The 17,686-nt window shown below is 42.2% G+C and overlaps 1 protein-coding gene across 7 annotated transcripts in view; it reads right to left on the bottom strand.

Moving 5' to 3' along the window:
• The window catches only part of DYNC1I1 (dynein cytoplasmic 1 intermediate chain 1), a 187,519-nt gene that overhangs the window by 47,407 nt on the left and 122,426 nt on the right, over positions 1–17,686 (bottom strand). For all 7 annotated transcript variants that reach the window (XM_032111659.1, XM_032111675.1, XM_032111649.1 and 4 more), the window contains one exon: positions 664–810. In XM_032111659.1, coding sequence (XP_031967550.1) covers positions 664–810 — 147 coding nt within the window. The remainder of the gene's footprint in view (positions 1–663; positions 811–17,686) is intronic.

Consider the following 17,686-nt stretch of genomic DNA (forward strand, 5'->3'; position numbering starts at 1 on the left):
TATCTCCTATACATCACTAGAGCCCATTGCCACCATCATTAATTGTCTACAAGTACCTGTGTGCGTTAGCAAAATGCTCTCCTGCATCATTGTGTTGAAACAAACTCTCCCTCAGTGTGCAAAGTCTGCCCTGTGGCCCTGTCTGGAGTAGGAGACCACAGCAGGGATTTATGTACTGCTCTATCAGAAAACAGAAGCAAACTGCCCCACTCTTTCCAAGGGCACTAGTGTCTGCTTACAGGAATTCACTATGAGACCCTCAAAGTCTGGTTCAATGCAGAAATTTGCATACACCAAGACAACAATAATGACTCTAATTGCCTGCCACGTTGGACTGATAGACATACAGCCTCTGCAGTGGTCTGGGGGACAAGAATTACAGTGCCACTGTGCTGGCACAAAGGTGCCTCACCCAAGTGCTGAACTTAACCCTGCCTTCTTCCTTGGAAAGGAAAATAATGTCCTGACTTGACTGTACAAAGTATGATGATCAAGCACTTACAAGAGGTGGTTGTTCACCTCTCATAGCTACTTTTTTCCCTTCAAGGGCCACACTTACGTTTTCATCTGTGTGGCAACCACCATTGTAGACACAACTAGGCAGCTGCCATTCCCTGCTGACCATCTCCTCTAAGGAAAAGAGGAGGTGATTTTTATCCTTACCGTGTGAGCAGCAGCAGATAAGGGAGTTCTCTGAACCGGAGTGCGCCTGTGACTGCGATTATCCCACAGGACAATTTGGCCAGAGTATGTTCCACCAACGACCAGGTTTGGGTGAAAGCGGGCAAAACAGACCGACATCACGGAGGACTGGAATAAAAGCGGGAGAAAAGAGAGGGGTTACATGGTCAGCCATCTTCAACTCTCTCCCTAGGGAAGCATACTGTAATTAGCATTTTGTATTTTAGGAATCGCTGTATGAACTCTATTCATACTCCTTGCACACCAGTAATTCTACTAAAGCCAACAGGACACATGCAAAGAGCTAACTTAGACCCTAAAATGTGTTGTTCCATTGGTCCTAGAGAAATACAGGATGAGTCTAAGCATGATGCTAAAAACCTGAGATAACCTCTCCATGACAGTGATGGTAAAGTGCTTAATTTCATTTCCAGAAGTTAGAACTTCAACTAACCAGATGCCAACCAAACAGAGACTGGCATCCTGGCCCATGATATCCCATCAGGGAGAGCTCTTGCCCTGTTTCTCCTCTAACTTTTAACTCAGGCAATTTGAGGCGAGTCTGTGAAAGACCCTCCAAAGTTCACCTCAAGGTGTGCTGTCTTGAGAGAATCAGCTGACAAGCTGTGTGTCATTGTTGGATTCTATGACTGATTTCACTGCCACCAAGGTCTTCCAAGAACAAAGGGAACCACACTTCACTTTACATTGTTTAAGCAGAACTGAGTTTTTCCTCATCCTAATGGCAGCTGAGTTGTCTTTGTACATTTTCTTTAGCTGGGGATGCTAAGGAGCCAGACTGGTGTGACGGTTACCCTGGCTACCTGGTAGAGTGCCGCACAAGCCAGTATGGAGGTGGTTATCTATCCCAACTACCACTTTTCAGTGTCTTGAAAATAACATGCAACAGCTGAAGTGCTCAAGGGAACAGTCCCCAGAACCTTCATGTGCCAACAAGCTACAGCCAAGAGCAAGAAGCAGTAACTCCAAGTCTTCCATGCTCTTCTTCAAGAATTATTTTCCATTTTTATGTAATTGGTCGTGGATGTTATGTCTTTGTTTTATGCAAATCTTCTTTTATATTTTAATGACTGGATAGTGTTTTGAAGTGTTGGTGTTCCTATGTGGGAACACACTTTACTCAGTGTCAAAGGGTTAACTAAATTACTGTACTTCATTTGCATAAGAAGCATGGCAGACATTTAAGCAAACTTTGTTGCATTAGGAACACTGGAGCTGTCTAGCTGAACTAGACCCAATGTCTACCTATGTAATGGCCCTGTCTCTGGCAGAAGTGGATGGGGTTGCAAAAACTTTGACACGGGCAGATGTGTTGCCTCCTTTCCTTACTGCTCCTCATGCTGATTTTGATGGCTACAGGCTGATTTGAACTCACAAGAGACTTGAAACCACTTCTGATAGGTCTAGAATTAATTATGCTAACTCTTGATGCCTATAACTAGGTTGATAAGAATAAAGCAAAATGGGAAGTTTAAATAGTTTTTACTGAACTCATGTGGCTGCCTGGTATCAATTGCTTAAAGCCAGATTATATGCGAAATGAATTTAACAGACATACTTATAGCATACAGCTATAAGGGGTTTTTTGACCTACTAAGATAATCAAGACAATGAGAAAAGCTGCCATTACTTTTTTTCTTCCCCACTTTCTCTGCATTCTCATGGCTGTTCACTTGACATCTTTATACCTTCCCCCTTGACTAACACTTCTGCATACATTTCTCTGATGTTACATAGTCTAGCACCTAATGACTAGATGATTAGTGTACATAAATGCCTATTTTAGTCCATATCTAAGTGCTTGAGCACAGCAATTCCATTATGGTCAGTCGTAGCAATGAGAGGTACCTTCCAAACACCATTTCCAAAGGACCTAGCTTTACAGAAAAGAAACCCCACCCCTAAGGAGCAGGATGGAGGTGCTATTAAGAGGGGTTTAAAACTCAGCTACACTGCAGCTGCCATCCAGTTTCCACAGATCCCCCCACATTATAATTAAAACGACCCTACAGCACATGTTCTACATTTTATCTCTTTGTTTAATGGCTTCGTGAGTTGTTTTAATCAACCCCTCTCATTCCTTATAACTGAGCTGACAGATATTCTTACATGAAGTGAAATAGCCAGATGATTTTAAAATAGTACAGATCCACCACTGTGTACACCCCACGGCAGCTACAAGGCTCCACATGTATTTTAAGAAACCCCAATTCAAACAGTCATTCCACAACAAAGTTCCCAAGTTTGTCCCAAACAAACTTGGGAGACTCTGAAGCAGGGCAAAGAAGCCAAGTGGACAGTGTATTTTTAAACGTTCTGCTTTCATGGTTAGCATGTTTTTGCATTTAGAATGCCAGAATACAGCTGAATGGTCAGGATAGAAACTGCTAAAGTATGTTTTTCATAAAGTTCAAAAATAACCCACAGACATGACATGGGCTTGAGCTCTCTGCACTGCTTCTAGTTTTACAATTTGCTCCAAAGTAGTTTGCAGTCTTCAAAAGGTGAAATGCTCATATCCTTTTAATTATGTCAGCATTATTTTTCTATCCAATAAAAAATTCTGTCAAATATTAGAATTTAACAATTTAAGGATTCCATAGCACTTAATATAGTGATTATTTTCTTAAAATTAATGGCAGTACTCAGATGAGTAAGGGCTGTAAGATCAAGCCCATTCATTTAATAACTTGAAAAGCATTCATTTCTTAGTCTTAATGGGAGAGAGTGGCTGACAGGTCTCCAGTCTGTCTGAACAGCTCTGTGCTCAAGGACAGCAGCAGAAACCATTCCTTGTAAGCCTCTTCTGCCCCCAGGCTGCCTCTTGTTTGCCTGTTCAAGTAGTCTTACTCCTCTAAAACAGCTTTGCCACTGACTTCAAAGGGGGAGGAACCAGCACATGGTCAGGTTTTTAAAATAACAGCATATCCTTGGTTGCACTTCTACCACACCCTTCTAGGGAAATCTCATGGCACTTTCCAATAGCAATGGTAAAGTTTCCCAGTTTTTCAGTTAGGAATATTTTATACTGCAGGTGCTTAGTTACTTGTTGCAGAGGACAGAAGAAGCTAGTTTCACAGTATTTGGCAACAGCGCATAAATAAATGTAGGAGGAATCAAGTCAGAAGGCAATTCCACAAGGAGTTTAGTGCTCACAGTAGAAAAGCAGCATTTAGACTAGGAGATTCCCAGCATTATCTTTTTATGGGTGCTACAGAGCATCTGTCTGAGCAACTGCCGGGACCCACAAGAGACAGGCAAAATCCCAGTGTCTGGTCATCTGCATTTCTCTGAATGGCACTGTGCAGTGAATCATTTCAGTATTTACTTTAGCTTAATGCTCAGTTTTCTCCCTCTATGCAAATACAGCCTACAGAATTTTGCTTTCTCTGTCTCTCCTTAGCTTTCTCAGTAGCCTTACCAAAGTACTTCTGGTACTTCTGGCCTTGTGATCTTCCACCCAGATGTTCTACTCTTAGTGGGGCCACAATACTGGTGCTGCTGCCTCATCCCCTGTGCATGCTCTGCCTCTCTGTAGAGGTGAGTAGATCTCCAAGGGCCAAAGGAGCAAACCCTAGTTCCATGTTCCTACATGCGCTGCCCAAGCATAAGAGAGAGCTCAGACTGGTAAACTGGGGGTTTTGCCTGGCAAACAGGCAATCCTGCTTCTCAAATGCTAAAGCTTCTGCTCCCAGCTGCTGCAAGAACCATGCTGAAAACATAATTAAGAAACAAAACATGAGATGCCTGTGCTCTTGTTACAGCAAAGAGACGGCTGGGCCTCATGAACAGAAGTGTTGCCCAGCCCTTGGAGAAGTCTGCAATCTGGGTTAGTGTAGAGGGATTCCTTATGGAACAGGGGCATATGATACCCCTGGAAAGATTGGACAACCCAGGGTTGCTGAGGAAAAGCCCCTGAACAGGCCCCTGGCTGCAGGCAGGCCTGGAAAGCACCTGGCTGCAGGCAGCCCTGAGAGTCCTTGGCAAGGTATACACTGGTCTTCTCCCCCGCTGATTAGAGGCTGTCCAGAGGGACTGGGCGTGAATCTTTGCAAAAAGTAGATATAAGCTTGCATAGTTGAACAATAAAGGGAGAACGATGCTTAATCGAATCGGTGTACGCGTCGTTTATCCGGCCAGCTCTCCAGACTCGGTCCCTTTCAGGTTAGGAAAGCACCACCCTTTGACCCCTGCCTTGGTGGGGGGTCAGATCACCTCAGCCCATAGGGAGGAGCACTGTGGAGCCATCTCTGCCTCCCTGCTCCTTCCCTCCCTCCCACCCTCCCCACTGATGCACTGATCCACTGATCCAAACAGGCCCCCAGCCCACTTCAAGTGGCTGGCAAAGCTGTTTTTCATTTTAGAACCTTAATACGGCCCAGATTTGGATTAATGATGGCATATCCCGTCAACCACAGGTACACGTGCTTGGGACAGACAGTCATTTAGCTTCTCCTTAGTGAGAAGCCTGACCTCAGTACCCACATCTGATGTGTGTAAGGCCCTGGAGACTTGGCTGTCTCTGCTCATGTCTATATGCTCAGATGGCACTCTGCCCAGCCACCAGTTGAACAAGTTCACAAAGACTGGGGTGCTAAATAATAATAACTCTCAATAGGCAAAGACTACTGCCTTCAGCCAGACCTCTTCTGCAGGAAACCACCCCCGGAGCCAGCACTGCCATACTGGTGCCATATGCCTACGCCTGACACCAGATGTATCTCAAAACAATACTTCGTCAGTGGGAAGAAGCAATCTGAGGAGTTCACAGGCATTTCTAGGCTCCAGAATACAGGTTATATTGCAGCAGGCTCTCAGGAAGCTCCTGGGTGGATTTTCTAGCTGACCACATGCATGTGAAAAAGCACGACCATCAGTGGCATGCTGCTGTGGATCACTCTGACACAGGAAACAGCAGGCAATGAAATCAACTTGCAGCTGAGATTATTGAATCGTAGAATATGTTGAGTTGGAAGGGACCCATCAGGATCATTGAGTCCAACTCCTGGCCCTGCACAGGACCCATTAAGAATCACCATGTGCCTGAGAGCCTTGTCCACATGCTTCTTGAACTCTGTCAAGCTTGGTGCCGTAACACTTTCCTGGGGAGCTTGTTCCAGTGCTCTACCACTCCGAGTGAAAAACCTTTTCCTGATATCCAACATAAATCCCTCGTGACTCGGCTTCATGCCATTTCCTTGAGTCCTGTCACTGGTCACAAGAGTGAAGAGACCAGTACTTGCCCCTCCTCTACCCCTCATGAGGAAGTTGTAGACTGCAATGAGGTCTCCCCTCAGTCTCCTCTTCTCCAGGCTGAACAGACCAAGTGACCTCAACTGCTCCTCATACAGCTTCCCCTCCAGGCCCCTCACCATCCTCACGGTGCTCCTCTGGGCACTCTCTAACAATTTAATGTCTTTTTCATCTTGTGACACCCAAAACTGCCCCCAGGTCTTGAGGTGAGGCCACCCCAGTGCAGAGCAGAGCAGGACAATCCCCTCCCTTGCCCGGCTGGCGATGCTGTGCCTGATGCACCGCAGGACACGGGTGGCCCTCTTACTGAAGTGGCAGATCCTTTTCAATGCTTGAGGGACTGAGAGCACAGGGACAAAGCTGTGGTACCGCTCCTTAGCTAAAACCATGAAAAGATGCCAAACTCATAGTCCTTCATCCACAGGAACCGAAGAACAGGGACTGAAACTCTGATTACTTATGTCTGCCCTCCTGAGGAATAAATAAATAAAGAGGAAGGCCAGAAGTACACATGCAACTTACTCATAACCTTTTGTTCTCACTCCTGCTCATCAAGAGCAGCATTTAAAGAGTCTAAGTACTCACAGTCCCTCTGAGAGCTGCCCAACCTTCTTCTGGTCAGGCAATCAGGAGACCATTTAATTCCTGCATTGCTATACACACATATATCTAGCCCCATACATCATATGTATGATATACTTCAACTGCAAAAGTGGATTAGAGCCATCATCTAGAAATAAAAGAGCAACTGAATTACTAAATAAAGCCCTTTTTTTCTGACTGGTCATGGACTGAGAATAATCATGGAAAGTAGCAGTATCAGATCTGAACACTGATTCTCTGGTTTAGGGCCCTATAACATCCTTTCTTCACCACAAAAGGTGTGAGGTATCTTGAAAGAGGCAACTTTAGGGTGACTTTGCTCTGGCTACTGATATACCTGGTATTGTACACTGAAATAGCTGTGTTCCTTCCAAGAGTCCTGTTTATTTTTGCTATCTGCTGTTGTGAATTTGGATATTTCTGTGTTTCATATAACTAAGTATAATTAGTAGTAATAAGAAAACAGGAGCGAGAATAGCAACAGAATTACAGCTAGTTTTGAAATTAAATTTGAAAAGGAAGTTAAAACATGGTTTATGTGTACAAAAACCTTTACAAAAGAGGTTATCTCTTAATTCTAAAAGCTTCAAATTCCAACACTTCTGTATTGCTCCCCTCCAACTGTCTTCCTATTAAACTATGAAATAACATCTGAAAGATTTTGTGCTAGAGATTATTTGTGGTACCATACAAAATTCATCTCTACTAAAAATAAAATAAAAGTAGTTGACATCCTTCACATATTAAAAAAAAATAAATAAAACCAAACAAACACTTCTTCAAACCAAATGTCAGAATTCTGTTTAATTAAAAAAAGGAAGTTTATACTTGGTTATGGTGTGTGTCGACATCTATCCCTTTGATTTACAAGAGTATGGAGGGGAAAGAACAGATTGCTTTATTCAAGAGAAAGAAAGGAGGGAGGGGGGCCCTGTGTGACAGGAAAGAGTGTAGGCTGTATTAACTTCAGTGCTTGTTAAAACATGAAGGATTAATGGTAGAAAGGGAGGGAAGAATTGTGAATGTCTCCAGTTTAGGATCTTCAAAAATGTTTGGGGATTCTAAGAATGTCTCACCAGACCACATGAAAGATGCACAGAGAGACTCAGCCACACGACTGCTCTAAATCCAAAGCTGGTATTGCTCCACTTATACCATCAAACCAATGGAGCTGAAATGTAGCCACAAATTAAATTTATTTTTATTGAAAAAGTACTAAGTCTTTAAAAAGAAGGAAAAGAGTATGTCAGGAAACTCAGCCTTTCTTAGCCTAGTTTACAGGGTAGGTAACTCTGACATCTAACCTCAGTGCTGACATCTGAGTATTGCAGTAGAATCAGAGCACTCTGCCCAAGTCTGCAGAAAGGCAATATCCAGCCTTATGACTTCACTTTAAATAGAGCAGAAAGCTGGAGCTTTCTGCTTTCATCTCTGTAACTGCAGGTTCAGCCCATGTAACTACAAGAGAAAAATAATCAGGAAAAATGTCCACAAGCTGCCTTTGCAAAAGGGAATCTACACTTCAGCCCTTTTGGAAAGTGCATTTGCTGTTATTATTAATTCAGCAGTGTCACGGTGACTCAGAAAAGCAGCAAAAACTGCTTGCTGCACTGCAAACACAGATAATCCTGATACTTCTCAAATGTGATACAGGAAGATCTTGCATGCCTTTATCCACAACTGCAACAAGCAATTGATTCAGCGACCCTGAATTACTGCACACACATGCAAGCCTCAGAATACAGTCTTTGCCAAGCATCATACTGGCTCTGTTAGACTGATGATGAGATGATTAAAGCCTGGAGAAATAAGGAGTAATTTCATAACAACAGCACATCAAAATTAAGTTTACTTTCCACCCAACTACCTAGATATCAAGTACCCCAATATGTTTGTTTTCTCTGATTAGGACCTGGCTGCTTATCAGATTGCAGGGTCAAACAATTAATGTTTGTGTGCCTGCATGTTGGAGAAGCAAGCACTTCCTTGCTTTGTCTATTTTATTTAGGTCATGATACTCTAACAGTTATTCATGAGCACTCTTAATTGTTTTGATTAAATTATTGACAAGTGATGGGTATACAGCACCCTTTCAGACCTGGAGCCTGAGGGCATGTGTCTGTGGGTGGAGCACAGAGACCTTCTGCCATTCCCGCTCATTCCACAGGCTGCCCACAATTTGGAGCAGATGGTATGCGTCAGCTTGAGCATGGCAGTCTGGCATGCAGCTTGCATGCAGCAGGGCTCACTGGTTTCAGCTCAGCATTAGCCAAAGGCTTCTGGACCAGAGCTGCTATACATGTAGCCAGCTTCGGACATGGCTCATGGTGTCACTGCCTGCCACCACCGCTAACTATAGCTGCAAGTTTTGTGGCACAGAGACTACTTTGTTATGATGGGTTTGTAACAAAATCCTTACTAAAGCATCTCAATCTGATGAAAGCCTCTAGAACTGAGCAAATAATAGCACTACCTGTCAAATTTACTTGGTGCAGTGGTCAGAAATGGCAGATAAACTTCAAGCATTGCAAATGAAATCGGATCTAGAGAAGCACATACTCAAAATGTCATGCAAACTAAAGCCTTCTGTAAGTGTTGCAGTTAGTCAACTCCTAAAGCATCTCTGAAGGTGAAGCCACTTCTGTCTAGCAATTACCTGGGGAACCTGGCTGTGAGGGACAAGTCCAGGCATGTTGGTCACGCTTCCCGAATTACTTCTGCATATAATCTCTCTGATATTATCTGATACAGAACATAGGTGTAGTCTGGGCAGCTCAGCTCCATCCCCATAAAGTGCCCCAGCCATTTGTCTAAGGACTTAAGCTTCTTATTGCTGCACACTTCTCCAGGCAGAACCTCCTTCCCGCTGGAACCAAGACCAGTCCTCAGGAGTGAGGCTTAAGAAGTATCCAGAGGTGTTCCCACCTAACGCTATGCAGAAGTAGAAGAGATCCCCCAGGGATTGAGGTATGGGTTAGGCTGGGATTTTGGTGTCCTGGACTCTTCTCCTCACAGTGAAAGCACAACAGATAATCACTTGATGGCAAGTTCTGGAAATACCAGAGTCAGACTTCAGAGAACCCACAGAGATAGCAAATTCCAGACTTGGAGAACAGGAATAGAAACACAAGTTATTCTCGTGCTGCGGTGGTGGTTTTGTGGTTTCTATGGCAGCAGTTCCTCAAACCAATGTATTTGATCAACCAGACTATGTGAAGCCACAGATGAATTAGAAATCAGTACAGATGCTGCAGGAACAATTATCTACAACTCAGCCTGTGAAGCTGGGTGTAGTAGTCACAGCTGCTTCTAAGAGAGTTGCAGATAAATCTCAAATGTAGCACAGAGTCCAAACCCCCACAAGAAATGCAAAGGCCATGAGAACCAAGGCACAGTCAGAAGATCGAACACATCGAACCAAGAACACTTTAAAGCCCCAGATGAGGAAAGAACTTGCTTAAGTCCATCTTTTCTCAGAAGTCCATGAACTTAATTGTAATCACTTCTTCTAAGTTCTCCATGATTTTAATGACTCAAAAGCCTGCTCACAGCCCAGTAAACTGGTAAGTGCTTTCCTAAACAAGCAATTTTTAAATTCAGGCCTTCCGAAAGCAAATGACCTCCATTCTATGAGGAAAGACAGACACCCTGATGTTCAGCTGGTCCTGGGAAGACTCTGTAGAGTTAAGAGACAGTCTCTACCCAGCTGACTTCCACATCAATGTCAGAGACAGGGAAGGGAAAAGGAGTATGAAGTGTCAGAGACAGACTCACTGAATTGCCAATGTTGGGAAGCACATCTAGAGATTGTCTAGGCCAACCCCTTGGTCAGAGCAGGATCAGATGGAGCAGATTGTGGATGACTGTGGGTAGCTGGGTTTTGACTGTCTCCATGGATGAAGACCCCATTGCTAGCTCGTGTTGACCTTCTCACCAACCAACACCCCCAAGTCCTTTCCCTCAGTACTGCTTTCAGTCCCTTCTCAGTCCAGCCTGCATTTCCACTTGGCATTGCCTCTACCCAGGTGCAGGACCTTGCACTTGGCCTTCTTGAACTTCATGAGACTTGCACAGACCCACCTCTCAAGCCTGTGAAGGTCCCTCTGGATGGCATCCCTTCCTTCCAGTGTGTCAACCAAACCACTCAGCTGGGTGTGGTCAGTGAATGTGCTGAGGGTGCTCTCAATCATACTGTCCACATTGCTGATAAAGCTGTTAAACAGTGCTGGTCCCAACACTGACCCCTGGGGACACCACTCATCACTGGTCACTGCTTGGACACTGACCACAACTTTTTGAGTGCAACCATCCAGCCAATTCCTTATCCACTGAGTGTTCCATCCATCAAATCCATGTCCCTCCAGTTCAGAGACAAGGATGTTGTGCAGGACAGTGTAAAATGCTTTGCACAAGTCCAGGTAGATGATGTCAGTCATCGGAAGACTAATAATAGAGGGTTTTATGTTTGCCCATATTCATCACTTTCACTGATGTACTCTTTATAAGTAGTGTCACTATGTAATTGGAAATAATTGAAAATAATTGAAAATTAATTAATTATTGCACATAGATGTGGAGATTGAGCAACTGAGAGGCACAAATAAACAGCTATCTAGTGGAAACAGAAGATACCACAGGCGGGTCTGTATTTAAGAATGAGGGTGGAAGCATGGGCTGCTTTCACACTGTTCCTGTCTCCTACAGTAAATTACGGTAGAGATCCTAGTATCAGTAGCCTAGCTCTGCACTCACAGAGCATTAGGAAGCAGCTAAGATCACAGAGGAATAAATGAAACCCATTATAGACAATTTTTAATTCCCCTTTCTCTGAACAGACCTTAGTTTTCTGAAATTTCACATCCTGCTTTTGTCACCTGCAAGGTTATGCTGCTTGGTTTCTACAGTTTTTTTCCATAAGTAGTCTTGTAGAGGAGGAAGGGTTGAGATAAGTGTTTTCCAGTCTCAGGGTCAAAACCTTAGTAACACTAAATCAGTATAGTTATGCCATCCTACAGTTGCTGACTCCTGGAGTATCAGAGGACCACATCTTGCTCAAAAACCAGCATCCCTGGGTCATTCACTTGCATCAGTGATGGGACATTTTATAATGCATCTTTATCCTGCCAGGAAAAATGGATTTATCCCAGAAAACTTATGTCAGCAGTTCTGCACAACTCCAGTCTAAATTTGGCCTACTTTATTTATTTACAGATGTAAACATGAGATAACAAATGTTAAGCATGTTTTTCTCTCCATGAAATGACTGGTGACTCAGTATATGTTCATGAACAATATGGAATTGAAGTGGAATTGATATTTTTTCTGAGCTACAAAAACACTAAACAGTGTTATAAGAGCAATCAAAATGAATTAATCACAGGTCCTAACACACTCTGGCACATTTTGTTGTAGAGATAATGAAAACACTCTGATCTCTCCAGTAAGACAAATTGTTAAAAGCATATTGCTTCTTGCATGTAGGACGTTTGCTTGTCATCTTACGCTAAAATAATTCTACTTTAGCTTTTCTTTCTTTTTGCCCCACGGGAAACATCTTCCAAGGATAATATCAGCATCTCAGCCATGTGGCACGTGCTTCTGCCTTCCCTTTGTGGGAAGCTGGGAGTGTTAATCATCATTAAATCAATGGCGTCCATATACAAAAGTTCTTTCTAAGGAAGTACTTGTCAGTCATCCAGCCATGGGGGCAGAGGGCGGAAAACTGTTGATTTTAAACCTAAGGCAGTGGACAGTTGTATCCTGGGCTGTAATGATGGATTCCTTGGTGTCTGGGGCCTTTTACAGCAATTTAGAAGAATAACTGTTTTATATTTTGTGCCAGATAATACAGAAAGAGGCTTCACTCCTCACATAGAGCTCCCACAGAGACAAAAATCATGAGGTGAAATAATTTTCTTGAATTTGGACCAAATGTACTCTTCATTGCAAGTAGTTTGCACTGAGAACAGTTACATAACCCAAACAGAAAAGTCATGCCTATGGCTGTTTATCCATCATTTGCAGTGCAGCTAGGGAATTGCATGGTATTCTACATCCTTTATGGAAAAAAGTTCGGTGGAAGGATCTCAGTGACTTATTGATTTCACATCTGATCCTGCATTTCTTGTTCACCTAAAACCCTTCTAGCACTGGGAGTTTCAAATATACAAAAAAAAAAAAAAAAAAGTTCGTATCAACGAAGGAAAATTGGGCTCTTTTTTCCCTTCCTTCCTTTTTACACTAGGTTATGTTGAAATGGAACCGAATCAACAACTTCTAAACTATAAAACAACCCCAGGAAAAATTGCAGGATTTGGTGATCTTTTCCTCTGCAATTTTGGGATAGTGTGACAAATCTGCATTTTTTTATCAAAGGAGATTTTCAAAATTCTGAGTCAAACGAATAATGTCATGTGTTTGTAAGTATCAATAATCTAAGCCATCTGCAAAGGAATGGTTTTGCAAAGGCATCTCTTTCAGGACACTGTGGATTTTGTCACTGCTTGAGGTTTTGGCAAACCATCAATATCACTATAATTTTCTCTTATGAAATATAGTTTTGACTGACATATTTTTTTTTGCCCTTAGCTAGCTAAAGTTTAAAAACACTGCATTTCTAACTAGGCAAATTCAAAGGTTAGGCTTTCTCCAAATTGCATATTAGATGCCAGTAATTCAGAAAGGTATAATGCAAGTTATCCGTGAAATAAAGAAACTTAAACAAACAAACAAACAAAAAGCAATGTTTGCTGTATCAAGTAGCCAACATATTCTTTATATTTGGTCTGAAAGGAAGACTACAGAACTTTAGGAAGAGAAATAGCATCTTTAAGTACAGGTTCATTACAAATCTCTATTTTCACACTTGGAAAAAGCACAATGCTATTGCTAGTAGCGACAGCGTGTCATTTAAGTGTATGACATCTACTCCCTCCAAAAAAGTCTTAGAAGTGAGAACCGCCTGAAATTTTCTATCCAAGACAAGCAAAGCTGTCACTTCCTAATTATTTGATTCATAATTGAAATCTCAGTTTCAAATGAGGAAGGTGATCTGTCTTAAGCCTTGCTCTAAGCAAAGGAGCATTCTGTTGCTAGCAGACTTTGTATGTATAAACACAGTCCTCAAATAATTCAGACTGTTAATTACCAATGGGGAAGTGCACCCACCTTTTGTATTAGCAGTCATTCCACAGACTGACACGGGGTACAATTATTTTGTTATACAAATTAGCTCTGATGGGTGTGTCGCTCTTCAGGGTTCTGTACAAGACAGCAAGAGATCCCAGTCATCATGGAAAAATCAGCTTTGCTAAGGGTTTGGAAAGATAAAGTTAAAACCCAAGGGAAGGTATGCAACATTGTGACATCCCTTTAGTCTAAATAATGAATTGAGTTTTGTGGAAATAAGTCAGTTTTAAGAGATTCTAGGACTGAAAGGTGAAGGGCTATGTGGAAAACATGGCATACTTTGTTCTGAACTGCAGATGCTAGTAGATTCCACGCTAATGGCTGCAGCATTTCAGCAGTAAAGCAAGACTGGTGATTTCAGGACTGGCTAAGACATTGTGGCACCCAAGACAGAATATGCATTTTCACATTTTCAGTGCCTTTTCTGTCCTCCCCCACCAAAGCCTTTGACAGGAGACAGGACACTCCGTCCCTCATACATGTGGTCCTGTTTGTCCCCCTCTACAAATCTGCTGCATGCAGGTCTCTCACCTAAGACACCAAAAACCATTTTCCAAGTACTACACTTAGCCTTCAGATGTGTGGGTGTAACTTCTACTGACTCACACACAATCTCTCCACAAGTATTGGGGCACTAATCTTAGGCCAAGTGATAGTTATTTTTAATCATCAAAGGCTAGAAGTGGTGTATCCTCCAATGGGAGGAGCAAAAAAAGACAACTGGTATCAGCTGAGAACAGAGGGAAGAATCTAAAACAATAGCCTAAGAGACAAGACATGGGCTCTTTCTTACAAACTGTGCTCTATTCCAAACAGAAACATGGCAGAGAACAAAAGTTTTGAAACAGGAACAGAGTAAGTATGTCCTTCTATCACAAGCTGTAGCTGAAACTCTTCTTCTCCCCCAGTCATAGAGTTAGAATTAGAACTTTCCCCAAACTGTAATTCAGAATGGCGCAACTACGCATCTGCATTAACTATTACAGTGTGGAGATAACCATGTAGGCACAAATGTAAGAGCAACAGAGTGTCCCAGAGAAAAGGCACAGCAGAGCTCTACACAGCTCCACAAAGGTCATCCTACCAGTGATGCACAGCAGGAAACAAAACTGAAATGAAAACAAAACAGCCCCTTTATTGCTGAAGAAGCCCTCCTTGGTATGATTGACAATATTTTGGTATGTGCTATTAAAGTCTGCAACACATCTGGGACCCTGGGTGCTGAGGTATTCCCACTATGACAGCTGTCTCAGTGTCTTCACAGGCAGACATTCAGAGGTCCATTCACCAGAGAACTACTTTGAAAAAAGGCAGAATCTGATTCATGTTTAGGATCATAGGGTCATGGGGAAATTCAGTTTGGAAAAAACTTTCTCTTCCAAAGAAGGGGTTTGTGGTTTTTTTGGGAAAATTTGCAGTCATCTCAGAACCACATGTCTTCTCTGACATTTACAGCCCTTTAAAAACTGACCACAGATACCCTCTCTCACTAGAAACTGAGGAATTAGATAAGTCAGCTCTGGAACTGGACACGCTGGTTCTTTGGATTGATTTTACTTAGGGAATTCTGTGACGCTTAGAGGGAGTTCAGAGTCTTTCATTTCTTTTATGTCTCTGAAGAGCTGAATCCCTGCTTGAAAGTCAGTGCTAACAAGGTGAGGAAGTTTTTGTAGAAAAGCACCATTATAACTAGAAGAGAAAATTTTCTTCATTTTTTAAGTATTTCAACCATACTTCCTGGACTTTCCTAAACTTCTTGTAGTATTTCTTTTCTTTAGAGACTGAGCTCTAGTTTGGCTTCCACAGAGAAGGAAACTCAAGCACAAGGGAAAAGGAGGATATTAGTCATTCAGGCTTTTACCTCAGCCTGTTCCACACACAAGTCTTGTGGATTTGGGCGCTCAGCACCTTTAGAAGGCAGGCTGCTGGAGAAAAAAGCACATCTGAAGGAATTTATGTTGATTTTGAAAGAGCAGACAACAACAAAGGAACCAAATCAGGAAAAAAAATAAGGCAACTCTGGCCAATATCAGCCACTAAATATAGCCTTTCTCTTACCTCAATGCATCTAATTCTAAGATATGCATTTATGACTCCATCCATTTAGTTGAAAAGGGAAAGACCACACCAGGATAAGCAATGAAGAGTGGTCAAACACATAACTTAATGGCAGTGCATGGAAGCCACTACAAAAAAGCTAGGGGAGAATGAAACATTTTGTGGTGCAGCTGAGTAGCTGATTTCTGTACCCAATCCACCAATATTTTCCAAGCACGGACAGCTTTTCTTGAAATTAAAATACAGAACACAAATCCCCTTTCCCACAAAAAACCTGACAGTTTAGTAAAAAGATGGAACTAACCAAGTAAATCTGACTGCATGGCATTTTAGGAAAAGGACAGAAATAGCTGCAGCTATTGAAAGTGATATACTGCTGAAATATTTTTGTGATTATGCTAAAAGTCAATCTGACTCCTTGAAAGAACTCTTAAATGGTTACTGCTTCCTCAAATAAAAGCTACTTCGTATCTGCTCTCCTTCTTTAAAAATACACTGAATGTAGTTGCTTCAAAGTGTCAGATCTGTACTTCTCACTGTCCTTTCGAGACATTTGGAAAAGACATAGCTGACAAAGAGGAAATTAGTAGATCAGGAAATAATCCATAATAAATCAAAAGACAGTCAATGTAGTATTTTTTTTATTTCTGTTATCATTAGATTGGGTGTAGTAAAGCAGAATTCTTTACTTTTCCAATCACAATGCAGAGCCCTCCAAATCAGAAAGTCACATTCAATTTGGTTTATTTGCATGAAACTAATACCTTTAGCTGTCTTCCTCCACCCCTCCTCTCCTGAAATGATCAATGTTTGAGGCTGAGATCCAGATACCTCAACCAACTTTAATAACCCCTCTTTAGTTCCAGAAGAAAGGAAATGGTTTGTAATACCCTAAAGTCCCTTAGACACACTGATTATTTCTTTTCCTTCTGACTTCTGTCTCTGCAGATCAGCTCTAACCCAGAAGCTATGAGATCTGATAGAAGAGCTGTGCTGTACACATGCTAACAGGCCCTGCTGGAAGAAGGGGTATAAAGCTCAGACTATTATCTGCTAGCCCATCTACTGCAAACTCTGAGTTCTCATTTGCCTCACTTGACCAGATATGTGGCTGCAAAGTTTCAGATACTTCTTCAGGTAACTCTGGCTTAGAAAGCTTAGGTCAGACCACTGTGAAACAGAAACAACATCATGGGCAGAGATGATGAGTAGTGCAAATAATCCTCATAATTAATGGGTAATGTAGATTTTTATTTGTATGTTCAGGGAAAAAAAACACATTAAGAACATAAAAAGCACTTTCTGAAAAAGACAGAAATATTGAGAAATATGGTTGGTGCTATTCTATCAATCAATGGTATGGGAATGTTCACATAGAAGGCCAGCCCCGTGCATTCCAGAAATCAATACAGGATTGAGCACATGTTGAGTCAGATCATCAATAACTGTGAGATACTATTTTTGTTTTTGTCACCCCCACCTAAACACAGACCAGCAGTAGCTGAGAGAAGCAGTGTGAACCACTGCTTAAAATTCTCCCAACTAAACCAAGGGATATTCAATGCAATTTCCATGTTGTTGCTGGAATTCATTCCATCTCTGGATACTGCCAAACCAACCCAACTAGGGATGACTCATCTGCAGGGTTTCATGAAGTACTTCTGAAAGGCATGTGTCTTGCCTTTGGAATGCTCTGGATTACACCAATAGTATGTTATGCTCCAGCATGGGGGAAGAGGATATTCCTGACTCTTCCCTACAAAGATATTCCCAGTCTGCACTCTGCAGTATTAACTGCATGCTCCATTTATTTCTCACTACCTAAGGAAAGCATTGAGCATTCATTCCTTTGGCAAATGATATCACCCTTTCATTCCAACGT

Source organism: Corvus moneduloides, chromosome 1, assembly GCF_009650955.1.
Source record: "Corvus moneduloides isolate bCorMon1 chromosome 1, bCorMon1.pri, whole genome shotgun sequence".
Taxonomy (NCBI): Eukaryota; Metazoa; Chordata; class Aves; order Passeriformes; family Corvidae; genus Corvus; species Corvus moneduloides.